Consider the following 24,102-nt stretch of genomic DNA (forward strand, 5'->3'; position numbering starts at 1 on the left):
TAATTTTTTTATGCAAAAATCTCTTGAATTAAGCTAAGTCATGCATTCTAAACCAAGCTCATACATAGTAATTAACTAAAGACAAAAGTGATTTACTTTTTCCTTAACTTTAGGAATTATATTTCCTAACTAAAACAACTAAATTTTAATTTAGTTCCAATGTAACTAAAACCCAATTTTGGGCTCTTTAGGCTTCTCAAAATGATGTTTGGACGTTTGGGCCATTGATGGACTTCAAAAGTTACATTTTTGGATCAATTGGAGCAAACTATTTACTTAGACTTTGGGTCCATATAATAAGATTATACCCAAAAGTGCTTTTGGGCCAAAATTGAAAGTGCAATGCTTCCTTTGGCTTGAAATTTGCTAGAACTTCATTTTTATTGACTTCAAAGATTGCATGGAGACTTGAGAATGACTTAGAATCCAAAAATGACAATGGAGTCACATATACATCATACACGACTTATGACATAATGGATTATATCAATTTTGGCATGGTCCACTCGTTGCAGATTCTAAACAGTATTAAATTGTTTTAGATTTTTAAAGTGAATTTCACGCCCAAGGGTGACTTTCTTGTACCATTCATTTGCTTTTAAGGTATAAATAATATAGTGTTGCTAAATTTCCACTAGCTCTTGGCCTTTCCTTGGTGGCCAGTGGAATGTTGCCCTTATGTATAAGGGTGCAAGTGCTGGCAATGATGATGATAGTAATAATAATCCTCCTAAAACAAGAGGTATTCTAAGGTACCTTTCACACTCTTTAAGTATAGGTTTCCTGAAATTTACACTGGAAAATATTGGGCTCTGATAATAACTTATTAATTTTGAATTAATTTTTTTAAATTCGAAACAATTTAAAATTGAATTTTACTGGAACTAAATCCGAGTCTAATTTTGCATTGTTTAATAATTCATCCATTTTGAATGAATCTTTTTTGAATTTAAAATAATCTTAAATTAGATTTTAGGGTAATTAATTAAAATAAGCAAAATTTTAAGCTTTTATATGTTTTTAGGCCACCCTAGAAAAGTTTTACCAAAATAAGCAAACTGTATTTTTTTTACCCTTTTTACCCTTATGTTGAAAAACCAAGTAAAAATATTTTTTCTGAGAATGTGCGTTGGTTTATGGTGGTTACGATGGTGGCTAGGGATTTTACACTGAAATCCTAAATATGTCGAATTATGTATATGGATGTTTTTGAATGTTTCGAACGCTTAAAATGATGTAGTTTCAATGTTAATGGATGTCTGGAAGTGTAGCCGTTGAGAGACAAAAGCGCACAAATTTACAGTGTCACGCAAACTGCGCAAATTTACAGTGCTGCGCAAACTGCGCGAATCGCGCAAACACTGTTTACACCACGCAAACACTGTTTACATCGCGCAAAAGTAGATATCATAGTCTGTGAACAGTATTTTTTGCGCGATTTTGCAAGCAGTTTGCGCGATGTGAGTAGTATTTGGGCAGTTTGCGCGACACTGTTCACTTTTGCGCTTTTGTCTCTCAACGGCTACACTTCTAAGCATCCATTAACATCGAAACTACATCATTTTAAACGTTCGAAACATTTAAAAACATTCATATACATTCGACATATTTAGGGTTTCACTGTAAAATCCCTAGCTACCATCGTAACCGCCATAAACCGACGCATATTCTCGAAAAAATATTTTTACTTGGTTTTTCAATATAAGGATAAAAAGGGTAAAAAAAATACGGTTTACTTATTTTGGTAAAACTTTTCTAGGGTGGCCTAAAAACGTATAAACGCTTAAAATTTTGCTTATTTTAATTAATTACCCTAGATTTTATTCAAATTAAGTCTGAATCAACTTTTGCATTAGTCAGTGTTAGATTCGAAATAATCTAAAATTGGATTTTATTCAAACAAGATCCCAATTAAATTTTGCACTGTTTAATAACTCATCCATTTTAAATTAATCCTTTTAAATTTAAAATAATCTCAAATTAGATTTTATTCAAACTCAGCCGGAATCAAATCTTGCATTAGCCGGTGTTGGTTGGCTCTGCTGTAAAATATCCTAGCTGGTGGTGGCTGGCTTTGCTATAAAATATTTTTTATTCCTTTTTTAATATAAGCAACATTTTAGCATATAAAGTCACTTGTGTCAAAATAATTAAAATTATAGTGATGTTATGTATATATATCATTAAAAAATATAAATAAATTGAGTTTGAGTCAATCTAAATATTTGAATTTAAGTCTTAAAAGCAAATTTAAAATTAAATTATTTTTAAATTGAATCTCAAATCGATCGCTAATTAATTTTTTTAAATTTGAAACAATCTCAAATTAGACTTTGTTTGAATTAGCCCGAATCAAATCTTGTGTTAGCCGATGGTGGTTGGCTTTACTATAAAATATTTTTTTCTCCATTACCATTTGTGCCAAAATAACTAAATATAGAGTAATGTTGTGTGATCTTTTGATATGTACAGTAACAAATAATTATGAATATCAATTTGTTATCATATAATTAAATGATTTTTAATTAAAAATAAAATAATAATAAATTATATAATAATATATTTATGCACATTGTTAATTAGTGCATACAATATTACTCTGTTGAAAACTTAAAAGTGAAAAATATAAAATGTTTACCCTCTAATATCGTAGGTGTTATACGGCGGTAAATCTATACAAATTTGGCAGTAAAAATGGAGTTCAAAAAGAGATTTTAAACCATAAGTCGGGTCAAAGTTAAAAAAAGGGAAATTGAACCCGACGTGAATCGAACACGCAACCTTCTGATCTGGAGTCAGACGCGCTACCATTGCGCCACGGATCCACTTAGACATGGGGTGTCAAAATTTAATATAAGTTAATATAAGTGATTGTGGGAGTTCCCTTTGCGTCATGTGCATTGATTGATATGATACCTAACCTAACCGAAGAAGAAAAATCTATGAAGCATCCCAATCCTATAAAATTCAAACAACCCCGCCACCTTAGTCAAAATAAAAAATCATGAATCATATATGCAGAACAGAACCATCATCATTTTCCTCCTAGAGCTAGACCGACAAGATAAAGGGTATTAAGGGCTTTTTATTCGAGGAGTTTTTTGGACTAGCACTTGACAATAATCCAAAAAACTATAAAACTGTAGGGCTTCCAAAATAATATAGGCAGTGTCCTAAACCTTAAAGATATTTAGGTAATTGCACCAAACCATAGGGGCCTCTGAGAAAATTCTTTAATAATATAATCAAAATTTAAAAGTTTATAAGTATGACACGAAAGAGTTACAGTACACGTGTCAGAATTATGCAGAAAGAGTAAAGAGCACGAGTTTCGAAAATACAGTGGCTATCGCCCTCACCGTTTAAACGCCTCGAATTTCAAACGTTGAAAAGGATAAGCCCTAAGCCCATTCTACGCTTATTCATAATATCCCTACCGCCGTTTGTAGCCGTAGCCGTAGCCGTTTTAGATGGGTATTATGTATGTATATTACCATCATTAATCATCATGCATGGTGATGCTACTATATTACCTATTTTGCTTGGCCAGAAAGTTCTTGGGGCTTTCTGGAATGTTATTTACTTTTTTACCATCCCAAAAATGCCCTTTGAATTTTTGCATAAGCTATCTAGGAGGCTAGGAGCTACCCTATCTCTTTGTCGTTGAAAGAGTTAAAATTTAATTTCATATTATATGAATTAAATAATAACCGAAATTTTTTTATTATGACAGCGCTGGATGCAGTGGGAAAAGAGACAGAACTGTAAACCAACGTCACATCGGTAGACAGAGTCAGCATCAGCTGAGGCAGCGGCAGACGCAGACGCAGACGCAGACGCAGCCCTAAGCGACTAAAATAATGCAGGGCCGGGGTGTGGAAAGTAAAGATGAGAGTGGGCATCATCGTGGGCCCACCGCTGAATTTTGAATAAAATAAATAAATAATTTTAATCTTCTTGTCAAAAAGAGTGGCGTCCTCTGCTTTAGGAGATTCTAGTGGGGCCCTCTGTCAGATCGGTACCGACACAAATAACGATACCGTCCTCAGTCTCTGTGGTGTGGTCCTCTTTTGTTATCACATCTGTCTACTTCTTTTTATAAATTCATTTATATCTTAATATTCCCTTGAATAATAAAAAATATAATTGAGGAACAAAAATTATAAGATTGTATTTAATTTGGACAATTTTTTATTAAAATAAAAAATAATTATAACAATAATAAATATTTAAATGATAATTAAATTAAAGTATTATTATATTTTATAAAAATTATTTCTCAAGATAATTTGAGTGGAGCAAGATTAAAAAATTCTTTAATAATATTTTAAAAATATACATATAATTATTTTAAAATATTTGTAATAATATTAATAATAAAATATAGATTACTGAAATATTTTTTAATAAATAATATGTTTTCAACTATTTTATATATTAATAATATATTATGATTTTTTTATATTGTCAAATAATAAGATTAGTTAATTACATTGTTTTTTATTTAACAATGTTTCAAATAATGAAATAAACTAAATTTGATAGTTGGGTTTATTATTTTAATTAAAAATAATAATTTTATTTTAAAATTTTAATAAGTGAGAGTAAAATTATGATAAAATTAGTATTACCTTATTAATCTTTTAATAGTATTCGTCATATCACCTTTATAATAAAATATTATTTTAATATGTTATTATTTGATAAATCAAACAACAAAATACTAATAATAAAAGATAAATTATTAAAATAAATATATATTATCTCGAACAAAAAACCTAATTATGAATTGATATCCGTAAGTTTATGTATAATAATATATTTATAGGATTAGAGAAAAACATAATTGACTAATTACATAAGCGGATATGCATAAATCTTAATATTTTGAATCTAGACATTTAAATAACAGTAGTTACTCATATTATCTTGTAATGATAGAAGAAAGAAATGGAAAATAATCTAGGAGAATAGAATGATATATTGAAGAGATCGTGAATAACAATTGAACCATCAATTTCTCTTAACCTATTGCTGTTGTTATTTATGGATATAGCGTCAACTACCTACATTTCGAATTGACATGCGTATAAGTGATATGTCTAGTTGTTGATTCTATAACTAATCACTTCTTCGTATTATTCTCGTACATTTGACTAAAGTAAAGTTTCACAACAATTCTTATATTTTAAATTAAGGCCAAATGACTATATCCCATCGAAGTAGGGTAGGACTCGAGCCAAGTAGAGCTCAAGTTTGGCTCGATTTGTATATCGTAGAGCTCAAGTTTAAGCTTGAGCTCGTAGAAGCTAAGCTCAAACTCTATTTGAATTCAGTTTGGCTAGTTTCGAACTCGAGTTTTTTACTATTTTGTTATTAAAACAACATCGTTTTGATACATATTGATCAAAATGGTATCGTTTTGTATCAAAAAATTTTAATTGGTAAATTTGGCAAGTAGCTTGAGCTCAAGTGAGCTTGCATAGGGCTGGCTCGTTTCAGGCTCTTTCGTATAGAGTCCGAGCTCGAACGAGCTCAGTTTGAATCCAACTTTACACCTAAGTTCGTGCAAACCCAACTTCTCATGCTTTAACTATCAAAAATTTAAATACTCATTATTCTATTAAATTTCACTGTTAATGTTAAGGGTAAAATTGTCATTTAACACATATTTTTAAACTAAAAATTTATCACATTTCCATCCCCCAAGTTTAAAAACTAACAAAACCCCCACCACATAAAGTTTGAAAAACTTACATTCTCCCATAAGGTTTTTTCAGTAGATACCAGTGACTGAAGACAATGGCGATGATGATGTTCCCTCTCCCTCCTGACTTTTCGCTCAATGACACTCCATTTTCGGCCATCTTCTCCCTCATCGACTAACATATGACAAGACCGAGATCTGGGTCTCTTTGTTGTGCTACAAAGAGATCTTGGTTTCTTCATCACATCGTCGTGCGATGAAGAAATTTAGATCTCTTCATCGCATGACAAAGCAATAAAGAGGTCAAAATCTCTTCGTCGCATGATGACATGACAAAGAGACTCATATTTCAATCTTGTCATGTGCTAATCGATGAGAAAGGATGACCAATGATGGTCGAAAATGGACTGCGAGTGAGAGGAAGGGAGAACGTTGTCTTTTCTGGCTACCAGCAATGTGCTAGAAAACCCTAGGAGAGAAATATTGATTTTTCAAACCTTAGTGGGGAAGGCGGGATAAATTGTCAGTTTTTAAATGGGGGGGGGGGGGGGGGATGTGACGAATTTATAGTTTTTTAAATATTTTTATTAACTAACAATTTTACTTTTGATAATATCAGTGAAATTTAATAGAATAGTAGATATTGAGATTTTTGGTAATTAATGAGTGGAAAGTTAGGTTTGCACTCAACCTTTAGTGGAAAATAGTCATTTGGCCTTAAATTAAATAGATTTTAATAAATATTTATAATTTATAATGATATATATCAACAATATAAAATTTTTTATTATTTCTAAAACTTGGAAAGCATTTGTTATAAATTAAATTAGAGGGACTAAAGTTTTGATTCTGGTCAGTAGAGTAGCTCACTGCGTACATAATGTGGGCATTAATGATAAGAAGCAACCATGAGATCCAATACTATTTAATTTTAATTCAAAATTTGGCAAATATAATATAAATTAATATTTATTATTATTTTATATCATTTTTATTGTTATAAAAATATTTTTAATTTGAGAAAAATCTCTTTATTAGAAAATAAATACTTGGGATATGATGGTACGGTTGATGTCTTGGATTGATTGATGACAGGCGATGATGAACCGGTTCTTCTCTCTTTTGTTTTCTATTTTTGGAAGAATTTTTAGTCAGATTTTAGTTTTTTTAATTTGGAATAAACAGTTTAAAATTAAATTATTTGGAAATCATATTTATTTATTGGTTTATTATGTACATTTTTCTACGGAATCATTGAAGGAATATTTATATAATATTTAATTTGGCGACGCAATAAAAATGAAAGGCATTGAGAGCCCCACTCGAAAACAACCTCCAAATGACGCAGGAAATCTGACAATTAACTTTCACTAATATTGCATAATTTTCTTGTCCAATTTTTCCCACCAACCAAACGGGGCAAGTAGCAAACCACATGAACGGTTTTCAATAATTCAAATAACACTATTTAAGAGATCCAAATTCACAATTTTCTATCATGTTTTTCATCAAGAAAGCCCCAAATATCATAAGAAACTCTTATTTGATACAAGTGTTAAAAAATATACACATCTTTCATACAGTCTTCGAAAACTTAGGACATTTTATTTTTAAAAATATTGCAACTTTGAAAAAAGGATATCTAAAGCAAATGCAATTATTCCGACTTAAATTTGGCCCACTCCAATTGAAGATGTCCTATGAAAACAATATCCAAATCCCTACACTCAACAAATCATTTAAGCTAAAAACAAGTTCTTTGAAAAAATCAATGCCCAACATTCTCATTCATGACCTAGAGTTTTCCATACCAAAGAAAATAGACACCTGACTCAAAGCTTATCTTTAAACACATGGGAATCTCACAACCAAGGAATACAGCCAACTCAAGACCCAGGACAGACAACTTACCATGTTGCATAGACAAATTCTTAGCCTTTCTAATGCACCCTAGATACCACCTTATCTCAAAATTCAGTTATCTATGACTTTTTCTCCCAATATCCCAATTCCCAAGAACCATTCAACATAGAGAAGGCCCTTGAATTGATTGATCAATCAAAAATTGAAGTCATATATTTAGAGTTAGAATCAATGTATGATGGAGATTCCAATGCATCATCTCCAGTATCTCTTTTGACAAAATAAGGAAGAATCTTTACTGTTTGCTTTTGCTTGCGCTATGTAAAAACTCATGTGCTCATATTACTACTTTATGTATTATTGGTTTGCTTTTGTTGTATGATTTATGTGCTCTTTGTTTTACTGTCTATACAAGCTATCAGCTCAATCCTCTTGTATTAGAAAGTTTGTTAATATATAAGGAGCCTCTCCTTCTAAGAGAAGTAATCCTATCCATCCCTATCCCAATTTCCATCTCTCTATTCCAATGTTTTTTTAGTAAATTCTGTATTGAGTTTAAGGTCGACACTTGTGACTTGGATCTAGAATTTGAGTGCACTACACAGTTGTGGATCCTGTAGTGACATGCAGAAGTTTGGGAATAGAGTCATCATTATTGTTCCAGCATTGAGTGTGGTTTGAATAGTGTCAAGATTAGCATGTTCAAAATTTGGAAAATGGGTGTCAAGGAGAGTAATCCTTGATGTAGTAGGCAACCTTTTTCTTCCATGAAAAGTAAGGGCAAATCGGATAGCACCAAAGTGAAGATGAGTGTATCATTTGGTGATCCATTCTTGAGTGAAATGGGTAGGATATGCCAAAGTGACATATTGCTCTAAAGTAGTTGTTGGAAGCTAGTAGCTACTAAATGAGACACTTTGGATGTACTCCTTAGTTTTCAAGGCTAATGGGTGAATGATGGTGTTTATGGTTCTTTTAAAGGGGGTTAAAAGTTTCAAGTAATTATGATATCGGTTTAAGTTGAGATCCCTGATCACTTAAAGCTGACAAAAGCTAGTAGAGCATTATGGGAGGACTTGGAGACTCAATGTTGTGCAGCCGTTGCGACAGGCTTAGGCTTAGAAAAGTTTAGTCAATTAATGCGAAAGCTAGCAATAAGACTAGCTAAGCTTGAAGTAGATAGGATTTACTACGAAGAAGAAGAACTCACTAGAAGATCTATTCTTCGAATGCAATTGTTTTTAAAGACTAGGCTAATAAGAGAGATAGTTGAATTCAATATCCCTTATCTCGAGTTAGTCACTTTGAAAACATTAATAGCCTCTCTGAAAGAAAAATATATAAAAGATCTTGTAGGACTATCTGTATTTCCAGATAGAGCTATAGAATTACGCGTTCCATGAAAACTCTTCAGAAAATAATACTATGGGCAACTTTTAAAAAGAGGATAGATCGATGTAAAAGAAATTGAAGTTTAGACTTATTATCCATATATTTTATCTCGTATAAACTGTCTATTTTATAAGAGAAATGGTAGGTAAGAGAAGATGTAGATGTAATAGGTACTATATGAGTTTTAGTTTGTGGCTGAGTAAAACTAAACATATTTGTTTAATACTAAATTCTGACAAAACAAGCTAATCCAAATACCAAAATTGGGAATGAAGATCTAATTCAAAAATAAAAACATGGGTCTAATACCAAAGAGAGGGAACCAAATAGAGGACTTCCAGAGTGAAACTAGGTAAGCAAGGCATGTCTAAGAGCAAAATTAGTGAAATAGATGAAGTCTTTCCAAGGTTTGCCAAGGTGCCTATTCTTAACTGGGGATTCAAGCTATGGAGGTCTTTTGATGGAAATTGGGTCTTCGTTCAACTCAAACTCAATTTGAATAACTACTACAAATTCAAAATATTATTAGGACTACAAATTAGTCAACCTGCACGACAAGCTATCGGTGGCCCTCACTCGTAGTGAGCCAATCACAAATCAATTATTGTTGAAACGAACTCAAACTTAATCAACTCAATGAGCACACAAATTTAACTCAATTTAACTAAATTATCAATAATCCCCTAAAAATATTAAATCTAAACTTACGACTTGAAAATCTTATCATCTAACCTTGTATATAAAAGAATAACTAATAATATATAAATTACAGAATTTAAATATAGTGTTATGAAAGTTTAGAGATTTAACTGTAATTTTTTCAATCGAGTTTGAGACAAACTCACCAATTTAGCAAGCTCAAACTACAACTCAAACTCTACTTTTATACCAGCGAATCAAGCTAGAAATGGCAACTGGGTAGCGAGAAACCGCATACCCTAATCTTTGCCTTCTTATAAGAAAAACCTTTTCAAATGTTCATTCTATTACAAGGATAATAGGAAATCTTCATCTCCTTGCAAAAAAAAAAATTCTTTCCATTTTTTCTTTTAATCCCTACAAGAAAAATTCTTCTCTCCTCTCCCTTATTTCATTTAAAAAATAATAAAATATTTATTATATATTAAAATATATTTATAATAATTCAAAATTTTTAAAAGCATTTCAATATTCAAAACTTCTAAGAGAGTGAAAAAGAGGTTTAAAAAAAGAGACGAATTAGAAATATATTTATTCTCATCTCTAATTATGAGAATTTTAGTTATCTTCATTACCATCATTGTTTCTATTAAAAAATCTCCTCCCTATTCAAGAAAGGATATATCGGGGATCAAGTTTAACAAGCCAAATTGTCATCTCTAAATCAAGCACAAACCAAGCAAATAACAATAATGAGATAACACCAATCAAACATGAAACAGGTAGTAGCCATACATTACAAATATTCACATCATGAAATCCTGCAGTGACTGCATATATATGTCATAATATGATAGTAAACTATGCTTCTCCCAGGAACAAATACATAATATATAGATACCTAAATTATGTCTTTCAGACACCTGTTTTTCTTCATCACACGAAAGACCAGTTTATGAACATGAAGGCCAAGCAATGACTAGAGTTGTCATCATCAAGAACTTTCCATGCAACCGCCTGCTCATATGATGCTGGCCTGCCCATGCTCGATGCACATATTCCTCCTGGCAGATATGCGAATCCCTGTAATAACATGCAAAACTCGTTAGCTGGCTCCCAAACAGTATCTAAAATTTTAACCCCATTTAGTATTTACTGAAGAATGTAAAATTACCTGCTGCATGATCTTAGCAAACTCAGAGCAGAGAACTTTTCTCCCAGCCTCGTCAAGAATTTTATCAAGCATTATGTCCTGAAGGGCCACGAGGGTGGTTTCGAGCATGTCAAGCCCAGCCTGGTTTGCGAAGGTAAAAACAGGAGAAGCCTGCAATATATATTTGCTGATTATGTTTAGTTTACTTTGAGATAGCATGACTGGAACTTCAAAGAGTTCCCTTTGCGGTGCTCTGATCAAACAGCTAGTTGAAGAAATTACATTTGTTTTCAAGGAGCAGCACATTATTGCATCAGAGTGGTGCCAAAGTTGCTTCAACAAAGCATCACCAGCTTGGGTGTCGACTCGAAAAAGCTCTCCCCCGGTGTGAATCCTGAAACAAGCAACACTTAACAATTATTTCTGAAATGAAAATTTTCTTTCGGCCCAACAATGACAAGATCAAAGAGATTGGAGTCTAACCTGTAACTGCAACATATCCATCGAGCCAAAGTAAGAGCCTCAGGAGAACCAGGAAGTGGTTTTGCCCCCACCTGTGAGCTAAGCCTGGAGGGTGCAATGGCCATGGCAACCCTCTGGACGGATCCCACAACACTACGGACATATTGGCGGGCCATGGCAGCCACGCTGTCCCGCATGTGATTTTCAAAAGTGAATTGGAATGCAATTGTCAAGACTGACCTAGAGGTGTAATTGCTCAGCTCAGCTTCACCAGCAGGACGGGTACCACCAGATCCTACCTCAAGTGTAGAGGCCAGATCCAAGGTCCGAGTTGCAGCAGGTCCATCCTGTAAATACAAAAAAACAATTTTAAGAAAATGGTTAATATGCAAAAGTTATCAAAATAACTTGCATGATGACATATAAACATAAACAAAAATACTGTTCTGCAAAGAAAGTCACATTTTTCCCGTCTGCTCAAAAGAACTTCCTTCATTTAAACCACAGGATATCGAAATGGCTATTGTGCAATATAATAATAATAACACAAAAGCCAAGAATACGTAGAAGCCTTTCTTTCATGGATATCCAAACTTTACTAGAGTCCGTTTAAGAGATATTACCTTGGCAGTTTTAGACTCTAATGGTATGACACGAAAACCAGACGGTAGCAAAGGAGCATCATCGGCAAAAGATTCATCAATAGGTGCAAAAACAAGCTGAGCACAGCCACTAATGGCATTTTCATCAACCCCACTGCAAAGCTGCACAACAAAATTCCAGATAAATCACTAGTCATAAGAATACCCACAAATAGTACTGACTCCATTGCCAGTACTATTTATGACCCTAAAGTAAACTAACCTGTAACAGGTACATATCCCTTGCCAAAGCTACATCTTCAGGCAAGAATGCATGACCCTCTAGCCGAACAACCTCTAAGAACTGTTAGAACCAAGAAAATGTTACATAAAAAAATAATTCTCAAAAGGACATCATAAGAAAGGAAATAAATTTCAAGCAGATAAAGGGTTTTTAGTTTTCACCTCCTCGTGCTCCACAGTATGGGCCAGAGGTAAAATGACTTGGCTACTAGGAAAGCCACCAGGCCTAGCACAAGGAACTACGTAGGGACTAGCTTTGAGGCATGCAGCAGAGTATGCATCAACACCATAGTCAGCCCACTCTGAGCGGTGCTCCCTCAGAAAACGAACAAGCAAAGCAGGGGGAACATTCTGCATAACCACAGGAAATTACTTAGATTATACACCACAATTGAATTTGGATGAACCAAAAATGCATGTATGAAAATTTAATGTTGGCTAATCTAGTGGCACATCGCAAAAATGAAGACTGCGTAAGAGTGCAATGAAAGCAGATATAACCGCAGATTTTGATCCCACAAAACCCGTTCGGATAGAAGTGAGTACCTGCAGCAGCATTGATGCCTTGGCACAAAGCACACCTCCAAAACTTGGAAAAAAAGATGAATTATATTGAGACCCAGGAAATTTGTTTGGGGATGAGTTAATAGCAATAGTCACATCCTCCACGCCGTCTGTATTCATAAGCGACCATCCATCATCAGAAAATCCATTAATTGCATCATTGAAACCCCTGAGATCCATTACAAAACCTATTAGTCAAGGAAAACAGACTGAAGAAAAGACAGCAATCATAGACCATACTGGTTTATATAATTTAGAACAAATCACAGGCCCACAAAAAACGCAGGCAAAACAAAACTTTTTGGCATTCCAATTGGTCCACAGACTCGGAATTCATCTGACCGAGATGGCCAGGCTGCCCCAGGGTTTTTCCCAATGCCAGTTTGAGAGAGCCTACCTGCAAAGTCTCTGGCTAAAAGTTCTTAGCACAGCAGGCTGGCGACCTCCACCATACTGAATTTCCCCGCTAGTCTCTTGCGCAATTTGTCGAATGTGTCGCAAGGCCTGCATAATAATATTTCAAAGATAAAATGTGGACAAACCAAAAAGGCAATATTGATAATGCTCTTGTAGCAGTTCTTACAGCCATGGTCATTTTCTGAGCAAGGATTTTAGATGACTCATAGAGTGGCCTGAGAACTTCAGGAACGCTCCAAGCCTAACACACAACCATGAATGTAAAATTATCAAGCATTTAGAGAAATCAACTTCGTAAACAGACAAACACACAATTTTAAAAAAATGTTCAACAAAAATTTCATGAGATGTTGTACATACATCTAAATCAACATGATCAACAATGTGAATAATGGAGCCACCACCCTCACAAGGACGGACTACAAAGCCACTCGGAAGCACTTCACCTCTAACAAAACTTGATGCAGGAGGCCCTGCGGGGCCACCCATGGAAGATGTCAATGACCTTTCACATACCTGCAAATAACATTTTAAGAGACAAAACATAAAACCACATAAATTCCAAGCATTTAAACAGAGGTGAACAATCAAGAGTTATTTGCATGCAAAGGTAAGAAATCTAGAAATTTATGACTCCACTCAAAATAAAAGCCATGTGCAAACATAGTAGCAGAATTTTGCAACTATTACAACAACAGAGAAAGTAGCAAACTCAACCAGCAGAGGGGTTGTTAAATGCATGTATAAAAGGCTTCTCTCATAAGATTATAAAACCAATCTTAAGAGTGTAGGCTCTTTCATGTTATTCCAAGCTTCAACAAAAACAAGAGCAGCCACACCTAAATGATAAAACCCAAAATTCAACAAACTACAAGATACATTGTTGAGTTCATTTGACAGGTTTCCTCAATCCTGATGTCCATATTCACAAACAAGTGAAAAAGGAAACAAACAACATCAAAGGGCTTACGACAAGACTGCCATCTTCCAAACTTGTTGTATATCTCAGCGTCCAGAAGTCCCGTGCTGCTGCCAGTGTTGTTGGTGCATAAGTCTGTAATGAGAACAAAAATAAATAAACAGGCACTACAAATATAATTTAGAAAATCAAGTAATAAAAAAATAACTGGTAGAAGTCTGCCAGAGTTTGAGCTGCAATGAAGGTTCTATTAGTGATTACAACAAACCTGCATGTATATGAGCTCTATTGTTCCTCCATTTCCAGTAGGTATTACACTCAACACTTCAAGGCATCGGCAATCACGAAACCAAGATGGACGATCTTTCAGTATTTCAGTGATCTGGAAAAAAATCCATATACAACAATGAACAAGAAAAAGACCACCATAAATTTTTGCCTTCAAGAAGATAAAAAATAAAATGTAGGAAGACAGGCACCTTTGTGGGATCTAAACTCACGAGACCACAAGCTCGTGCTGCTACTCCGCTACAATTGCGAGAAACAGCAACGATTCCAATAGAATCCGGACCAGGCTACAAAAGCATCAACAGAAAAGTTAGTTCATGCTAAAGACACAAATAAGCACAACAATTAATATATGTCAAAAATACTAAAGGTAAAGAAACCAACACCGAAATTTTTATAGATCTACCTTCATCCCAATCATCTGGACCCAGTCGACAGCAGTTCCAGTAGCCTTAGGAAGGAACTCTGCCAGAGTCTCCTGTGCTATTGCAAGAAGACTGACACAAGCGGAAAGATATTGACAAGTTTATTAGCCAAAGCAGAAATTTAAATATCTTGATTGAATTGGTCTAAAGAGGCATTGATTACTAACCCAGCTGGGTTATTAGCATCCCTCTCAGAATGCTGAGGTGTTGGGTTTTGCTGTTGTTGGTGCTGACCACTCATGACCACAGACTCACAGCTATTGTCTGTGGTCGCAGATGCCTGCTTTGAATCCACAAAAATTAAATAAACTTTAAGTATCTTCACTAAGTTATAAATTCTTGCTTTTAACAGTAACAACTCAGATATAATATGCAATACTGTGTGACCAGTATTTAAAAATACCAGAATAGGAAACACTTGTGATTGAAAACATCAGAAGGAAACCAAATATAAGGTAGGTTTTATGTGATCGTAAAGTGCTTCAATATCCATGACGGATAATGCAGAAAGTATATTCAAGTCAAATGCAACTAATATATTAAAAGAACGTGTTAGAGGAATTATGAATTACTTCAAAATGTAAATTAGCAAAAGGCTATGACATGGTAATTCCTGCAAACGAAAAAAATGAGACAGGTATAGCAGTATAGCACCAGGGTAAACTGCAAAAGTGGGGAAGCTTACACTATGCAGTTGTTGTCGCATGTAGCCATTCTCGTAAACCAAATGTGACACCTGCTTCTGCAGACGGTCATTCTCCTCCATCAAAAGCTTGTTCATGGCACTCAGCTTTCTGTTTACCGACTGAAGACGGGAAGCTTCCTTTCTCTGCTTTTCTCTACATCTTTTTTGATAAAAACAAATAGGAAAATGATTTTAAAGGGCTGTTCAAACTGAGAACATATCTTCTTGACAAAACAATACACAAAACTTATAAAAAGTTTTGATGAAGCTCTGCATTTTTATTTATTTATTTATTTACTTAGACAAATAGTAGATACAATTTAAACATAATAAAGGGCCCCCATCCATTTTTTATCTACGAAACCTTCAAGCCCAGCAAAACCATTCAAGAACACAGCTTCTTAAAAATTTTCCAAGATTTTTACAGTATCAAAATATAGTAAGAAGAATGTAACGGATTTAAACACATTATAAATATTGGTTGACAGAAGGTAGAAGAAAATTATCTCCCCGAAAATGAAGTCAACTCTTAACGATTTACGAAGGTAGCTGAAGAATGATGACTGAACCAGTTTACCAGAAAGATGAAATTTATTGTCAAAGATTCTTTTCATAATTCCTTTCTGCAGGCTCAGAAATGTGAAAAAGAAAGGACTGAGGACAACACGAAACTGTCATAGTCCTTCAATTAATTTCACAACCACCCCCATTACAAAGTGTTAATTTTTGATATATTTATAAACCCATTAAAAAAAGCTACAAAATGGAAGTTTCAGTTTTCACCTTCTGCAAAATGGTTTTAAAAAAAACAGTAAGGTAAAGTAAACATTGAAGTGAAAAGCCAATTAACTAGCTGTCATCTTCATTTACTTTCAAGAATACTCAAAATGGAAAAAGGCCTGAGCAATTAAGACTCTGTTCAAAGGAAGAAAAGAAATCTAATTTATGCAATAGATATTCCCACAAGTTCTATAAAATAAAAAATATAAATGGGGAAAACAGGAAACAAAACAGTATACAAACGATAAAACAATAAAAAAAAAAAATCAGAGAATAATAAAAAACCAAAACTTTCATAGGACATACATAAACCAGTTTCCTTTTCAAAGAAAACCTCAAAGCACAAAAACGCAGCAAAGAAGATGATATAACCCCACACCATTTTAGATAGAAGCATTTCAAGCTTCAAAGACTCGAAACAAAGAGAAGAAAAAAATCCAAAATAAAGTAACTTCCTCTCCTCTAAATGAGACATTAAGCAGACCCATAATAGATCACAAGCACGTTAAGAAAATCCAGTACCACTTTCATTTTCCAAGAGTTCACGTTCAGAAAGTTTACAAGAAAAAGGAATAATTCTTAAAAAATATTATTTATCAAAAAGTGACACGGCCAACCCAAATTTCAAAAGCCAAAAACTCTTAAAATGAAAGAAAAACAAAAGAAGAAAAGAAACTTTTGAAAAGAAGAATCCATTTTGACCCTCATTTTTTCTAACACAAGAACAAAAACAAGATAAAACGTTTACATTTCATCAAAAGAAAACACTCATAAACCCACATTCAGTCACAAAATGAACTCAAATTTTGTCTTTTACAAAAGAAATAAGTTTTTATAAGTGTTAGTCACCTGCGGTTTTGAAACCAGACTTTGATCTGCTTAGGCTCAATATTAGAAAGAATAGGACACTCCCGAATCAGCTGTTGCCTTCTCAAAGAACTAGGTTTGGGGCATTCAGAGTACACCCTCTCCAAAGCGTCAACTTGCTCAGGGGTATATCTCACATATTTACTCGAATCCATTTGCTGCTCCTTGCTGTTGCTGTGGTGATGCATAGAATGTGCCATACGCAAAACTTCGAAAAAGAAACAAATTTTCACTCAAAGAACCAAAAACAAAGACAAACCCAGATGGAGTTTTCTGCCTAAAACCGAAACAGACAGTGGTTTAATAAACGCTCTTGATCTTCTTCAGTGTTTTGAGTAAGAATTCGTGGTATTGTTCAAAGGCAGGCTCTCTCCACCAAGAGAGCCCACTCTCTCCTTCATCAGTTTCTAGCTCTCTGTAAACAAATACTAAACCCTGAGTGGTGAAATGAAGCCGAAAGTTGAAGAACCAAGGAGCTTAAAGAAGGGACCACTTGTCTTTATCTTAGACACCAATCTCGAGATTCTTTTACTTCTTCTTACAGAGAAACCAAAATAAAAATTAAATTATTTTTCAAAAAGATAAATACACATGGTACGTATAACAGCCAGAGTATAAGTTAATGATAAATTAGAGGCCAAAGGGCTCTTTCCCACCCACGGATTACTGTTTTCCTAATATTCCTTTTAACTTTAAAAATCTCAAAAATCCATCTATAAATAGTTAAAATTAATAATAATAAAAATAAAATTATTATTTTATTTATAATATTAAAAATAAACTAAAATATAATCTCTTTTTCCTCCCATAAACTTTAAAAACTAAAAATTTTTCTCTAACTAAAATTTAAAAAAATGACAGTTTCCCCCTAAGATTTGGTTTCTAGATCTCTGACACTAAATCAAGCAACATTGTCGGTCGTCTATCCCTTCCGAAACTTTCTCTCCCTCCGACGGTCTCTCTTCACCCATTTGGACGCCCGTTCGATGTCGATCTTTTTCTGAAAGACGAAAAGTTTTGTCTTCATCTTCTATCGTCTTCAAGTCTCATTCGATGTCGATCAGACGACCAAATAGATGAAAAGAGACCGTCAGAGGAAGAGGAAGCTTCAGGAGGGATAGACGATCAACAACGATGTCGGATTTGATGTTGAAAATCTGAAAACCGAACCCTATGGGGAAACTATCATTTTTTAAAACTTAGACTGAGGGTAAATTTTTAGTTTTTAAAGTTTAGGGAGAAAAAATAAATAAAATGTTAAAAGATTAAAGTTCTGTTAATTTTAACCGCTCATAAATGAGTATTTATGATTTTTAAAATAAAAAAGGATACTTAAAAAAAACAACCATCTTTCGGTGGGAAATAGTCCTCTGGCCTAAAATGGATTTAAATGAGTGTGAGCTTTAAAAGATTTTGTACTATTAAATGCATATTAAAACCACTTATTTAAAAATTAGATTAGGTCTATCTATTTAACGAATCAAAAATTAGCTTCGAACTTTAGTTTAGTTAATATTAAAAAATAATTTATTAATTAATTTAATTAAATTTGATCAAAATTGAATAAATTAATTAAATTGAAAAAATCAAATTTGAGATATTTTAAAAAAATTAATTATTTTTTAAAGTAATTTAATTATTTTAGATTAAACTAGATGAATTTTTGAAAATCTATGAGAAAAATATAAATTCAAAAACAAAAAGAAAAAAAAGTATCACATATCCATTCAAATATCTTTTATATGCAATAACTTATAGAACTATATATTTTTTTCTATACCACGAGATGAGATATTTTTTCATCTAATTTTTTTATTAAAATCAAGTGAATAATTGTCACTCTGTTTTAATTATTATAAGTATAAGTATCCTGATTAATTTTATTTTTATATAAAATTTTAAGCAAAATCGATTGATTAATCTAATATTATTTTAAAAAATTCATTATAATGTGATAACAAGTTGAACTGATAGATTCTCGATCAAACTATAAATCAGTAAAACAACTGATTCAATTATTAATCCGATTTTAAAAATATTGCTTAAAATATGTTTAACCAACTAAACTCACAGTTTGGAAATTATGATTTGCTTTGTACAAATTAAAATAATATTATTTTAATTATTATATATCAAAATGATATTATTTTTGTATTTTTTATATAATAACAAATCGAGCTCAATTTAAACTCTTAAATTCAAATTCAAATTCAATTCCTTTTAAACTAAATTAAATTTAAATTAATTTGAAAAATGTTTATCAAACTTAAATCTATATTTGAACTCAATTATTTCAAACCGATCTAGACTTGAACTTACCCAAACCCCACTCGAATTCATGGTAAGTTATTTCCTAGAGATTCACGGATTGAGAGAATAATTATAATTGAAAATTGTTTGTGGCGAAAATATCTTTTCAACCCTTCAAGTTTTTTAATTTATTTTGTTAATGCTTTTTAGTATTTTTTTTTTGTAAAAATATAATCAAAGTTGAAATTTTTAATAATAAATACCTTTTTGCACAACCATATCATGGCAATTATTTTGTATTAAATTGATGAAATGATCATTTTAACATTATAGAAAATATTAAATAACTATTTTTCACCAAAGTTTGATGAATTAAACAAATTTTACCCTTAAAATTAAAAAAAATCAAATTTTCACATGTCATCTAAATTTATTAGTGAATCTATTTGATTTTTTTAAAATAATTATTTTATTAAAATTACAAAATTATTATTGACACTTAATAGAATTATTAAATTATCAATATATTCTTTTCAATTTAAATTCATAGATTAGACTTCTAAAAATATCTAAACTTTAATCAACTTTAATATGTCGTTTCTTTCAAGAGTATAACTATCATTCTTAAAACTATTGAGTGTATATTAAAATTTTAAAACTTTTTTTATAGTGTAACTATCATTTTTTAAAACTATTGAGGGAGTATATTAAAATTTTAAAATTTTTAAAAATACCTCTAAAATTTTAGGGAAAACCCCCTAAAATTTTATTAACACCCTTAAACTTTTCAAAAAGTAACTTTATCCCCTAAACTTACAACAAGAGAAAATAACAAATTAAGGGGAAAAATAAATAGAGAAAATAAAAAAATTTAATCAAAATATTCTTTCTACCCTTTCATTTAATAGAATTCATTGATTGATATAGATGAAGTAGATAGGAGATGAAAATTTGGCATTTTGAAAATTAATAAGTGGTAATCATCGTATCAACAAACCTTGGGTGGGTAACAATTTTTTGGTCGAAATATTGAGGTAATGATTTTATTTGATAAAAAGAATTTGAATATACTTTTAAACTTTAAAAATATTATCATTATCGTCGACCACTTATTTTGTTACAGAGATGTTAGTTCAATCGTGTATAATATTATGTATCAAGATTCAAGATTTTAATTTTTGTATCATATCATATTATAAAATTACCTTTAAAAAATAATAAAATTTCTAATTATTGTAATAATATCTAAAAAAATATTATAAACACCTATAAAATTTTAAAATTCTCAAACAAATCCTTATCAAATTATCATTTCTAAAAAAAGTTGTGTTAATTCTTAAATATATATCATTTTTCAAATATATAGGCCAAACGACTATTTCCCACCTAGTTTTGATGATTCTTAAAGTCACATTTATAAGATTTTAAAACCCAAAATCCTATCTATGGACCAACTGTAGTTAAAATTTTTTGTTAAAGATAAGGATAAAATTGTTATTTTACTAATAATATTTAAAAAAATATAAAATTCATTATATTTTTCCTTTGAGTTTTAAAAACTAACAACTTCACCTCTCTGTAAAGTTTTTTAACTTTAAAAAGTCACATCCCCCCCCCCCCCAACCACCATCTTTGACGCCAACGATCTCCCTTCTTCACCCTAAACCATTGTTGACTCTATCTCTTTACCTCTATAGTCGGATCTGCTTGTTGACAGTGCTAGTTTTGTCAAATCTAGACATGTCGACAACTCCAGATGAATCATCTGGATGCATCATCATCTAGACAATGATTTGTTTGGATTTAACAAGATCTTGCACTGTCGAAGAATGAATCCAGTTAAAGAGGTGAAAAGATAAATTTGGCAACGACTTAGGGTGAAGAAGGGAGATTGTCAGCACTAGAGGGGTGAAGAAACAAACTCTAGGTTTGGAGGGGAGGAATTTTATTTTTCAAAGTTAGAAAATTTTAAACAAGAATGAAGTTGTGAGTTTTTAAAACTTAGAAAAAAAAATTTTTTAAATGTTATATATTTTTAATATTATTAATATAATAACAATTTTTCTATATTTCTAATAACAAAATTCTAACAATTGATCTATAAATTAAATTTTCAAATTTTCAAATACCATAGATATAACTTTAAAAATACATTAAAACTTAGATGGGGCATAGCTCTTTGGGCAAATATATATATTTCTTACTTAGTATTATATAAAATATATTTCATACGGCAGGATAAAATACTTATATATATATAAAAAAAAAAAAATTGTTATGAGTAGACTATCATACCCTTTAATTGTTTTGGAGATTGTGACAGTGAAAGAAGCAGAAAACGTACGCCAACCGACAATTACAAAGTCAAAATGTTAAGAGACAAATAAGTCAAATTGGTAACATGGTCATATAAAATGTTTATAGTATAAAAAATATTGGGTATTCTACTTAATGTCACATTTTAATAGAAAACAAGTTACACATGAATAGCCTTTATAATATAGACATTTCATTTCCTTAGTGTTTTTTCAATAAACCCATATATATACAGTTGGATATATAATTAGATATATAAATGATATATATTATCATATATGATTAAATAATTTTAAATAAAAAATAAAATAACATCTAATCACATAATAATATATCATCTATATATCTATGTATATACTAAAAAATATATACATATAGTATTATTCATTTGGAAGTGCATGCGTTGAAGGTCTAGAGCTTTCTTCATTCTTATCCCATAGGGTAATAATGTTATAATTGAAAATTAGTTAGTTAAAACTGTTCTTACTTTATAAAGATATTACTTCGATTCAACAAGCCGATGCTTTGAACATATTTATTTTCATGGTTTTATTTTTAAAATGTTAAGATATTATTTATTTAAACACAAAATTAGTCACGATTTTTTAGTTTTACAACTCAAAATATATTTTATATTTACACCATTCGAGTCAGTCTTGAATCAACCAAAGTCAAACCAAACTTGAGTTCAAGCTACTCAAGTTCAACTCTTGAATCGAGCTTGAGCTTGATAATAGATGGCTCGGTGAGCTCACAAGCTCATAACTCAGTGCGAGTAAAAATATCAGTAAACTTCTAATAATTTCAAATTTTATATTTACACCTTACAAATTTTATTTTGTTATTTTAAATAAAGAAGTAATTGATAAATATATAAATTATAGGTTTAAATGTATTTTTTTAAAATTAATAGGGTATAATATAATTTTTCGAACAGAGCTCGAGTCAATTTTTTATATCTAAAGATTGAGCTTGTGCATGAGCTAAGATCTTATCGGCTTGCCAAGCTTGAGCTCTAGATATATACATTTGAGACATCATTCGGTTTAACTCATTTGCATTTTTATATTTAATATCTCTCTTTTGCTTTAAAAAAATGATAAAGGACATTAAAAATCGATAAATTATCTTTTAATTTATAATTTATGGTAGTTAATTTTAGGGAAATTAAAATAATTACCTTTTTTTTGGGGTAATAAAAAATTTACCCCTAATTTTAGGGTTTAAAAGAAATTAACCACACTTTAAAAGATTTAAACGAAAATACCTTAAATATCTTATAAAATACTAAAGTTATCTTTCTTTTATTCCATATTTTGGGAAATTAATTAAATTACCCTTTTCTAAGGGTAATAAACAAATTTATTCCTAATTTTACAAGTTCACAACTTAGTGTGAGTAAAAATATCAAAAAATTGTGAATAATTTCAAATTTTATATTTACACCTTACAAATTTTATTTTGTTATTTTAAATATAGAAGTAATTAATAAATATATAAGTTATAAATTTAAATATATATTTTTTAAATTAAGAGGGTATAATATAACACAATTTTTATAAATAAATTTGTATATAAAAAATATTTATATGACACATATTATTCTTTTAAATATTGATAAACCATCCCAAGACATTATATAATAAATAAATAAATAAATAAAAATATAAATATATTTCCATTATATTTTATAATAACTTAATTCTAAAATAAGGTCGTTGTCCCGTCAATACGAATAGGGATTTCCAAAATAAACTAGAGGAAGGACAAAAACAACCCCTACAAGTGGATGAGTGAGACATTAACCTATAATTATTACACTAAATAAGTATATTGTTGGTGGGTCTTCAACTCATGCTCTCATTCATGTTTAGATATAGATCTAACCGTTTGTATTATCAAATCATGATTGTGTTTCAGGTTATGGATCCTCAATTCTAACTCGATCTAAAATAAATACGTATCGAAAATTTTTAACTCTAACCTACCCTGAAATATGTTCTGGTTGACCTGATACAATCAGAAATTACATGAAATTATCTATTGTTTTTATTTTCTTAAGTATTTTTACAATTTTAATTTATTCACCAAATTACTTTAACCTACTATCAACAATACACATAATATAATATTTTATTTTATTTATAAATGGTTTAAAAAATTTACATACAAAAACCTTTAATATATATCTATAATCTTAATAAACAAATCTTATTTTCACTATTAGAATAGTAAAAAAAGTTAAATAAAAATAAAAAATAATTGAAATAATTATACCCATGTGAAGATACAATTATTTAAAATATATAAAAATTTTAATTACTTCGATGTTTGTCTTTCAACATTTTTTTAATCTATTCCTAACAAATCTTAATATAACAAATATGTCTCTAAATATTTGGATTAATTAGAGATACTTTTATATCAATTCTAACACAATTTTATTTTGTTTTGAATTATATTATATTGATTCAAATTAAATTTTGCATAA

The 24,102-nt window shown here is 31.0% G+C and overlaps 1 protein-coding gene and 1 non-coding gene across 2 annotated transcripts; both read right to left on the reverse strand.

Annotated features, from left to right (window-relative positions):
* Positions 1–2,753: 2,753 nt before the first annotated feature.
* Positions 2,754–2,825, reverse strand: TRNAW-CCA. The gene has a single exon. It is a non-coding gene; the product is annotated as a tRNA-Trp (tRNA).
* Positions 2,826–10,371: 7,546 nt separating this feature from the next.
* On the reverse strand, positions 10,372–17,499 carry LOC123227079 (homeobox-leucine zipper protein ATHB-14-like). Its single transcript, XM_044651710.1, has 18 exons — positions 17,028–17,499; positions 15,399–15,558; positions 14,881–14,993; positions 14,695–14,785; positions 14,480–14,575; positions 14,269–14,382; positions 14,052–14,135; positions 13,442–13,597; positions 13,248–13,322; positions 13,062–13,168; positions 12,647–12,833; positions 12,263–12,451; positions 12,081–12,161; positions 11,840–11,980; positions 11,238–11,563; positions 11,037–11,148; positions 10,776–10,925; positions 10,372–10,684 (listed from the first exon to the last, which is right to left on the reverse strand). Exons 1-18 carry the CDS (start codon positions 17,243–17,245, stop codon positions 10,538–10,540), a joined length of 2,547 nt encoding a protein of 848 aa, XP_044507645.1. The 5' UTR covers positions 17,246–17,499; the 3' UTR covers positions 10,372–10,537.
* Positions 17,500–24,102: the final 6,603 nt, after the last annotated feature.

This window comes from Mangifera indica, chromosome 10 (genome assembly GCF_011075055.1).
Source record: "Mangifera indica cultivar Alphonso chromosome 10, CATAS_Mindica_2.1, whole genome shotgun sequence".
Taxonomy (NCBI): domain Eukaryota; kingdom Viridiplantae; phylum Streptophyta; class Magnoliopsida; order Sapindales; family Anacardiaceae; genus Mangifera; species Mangifera indica.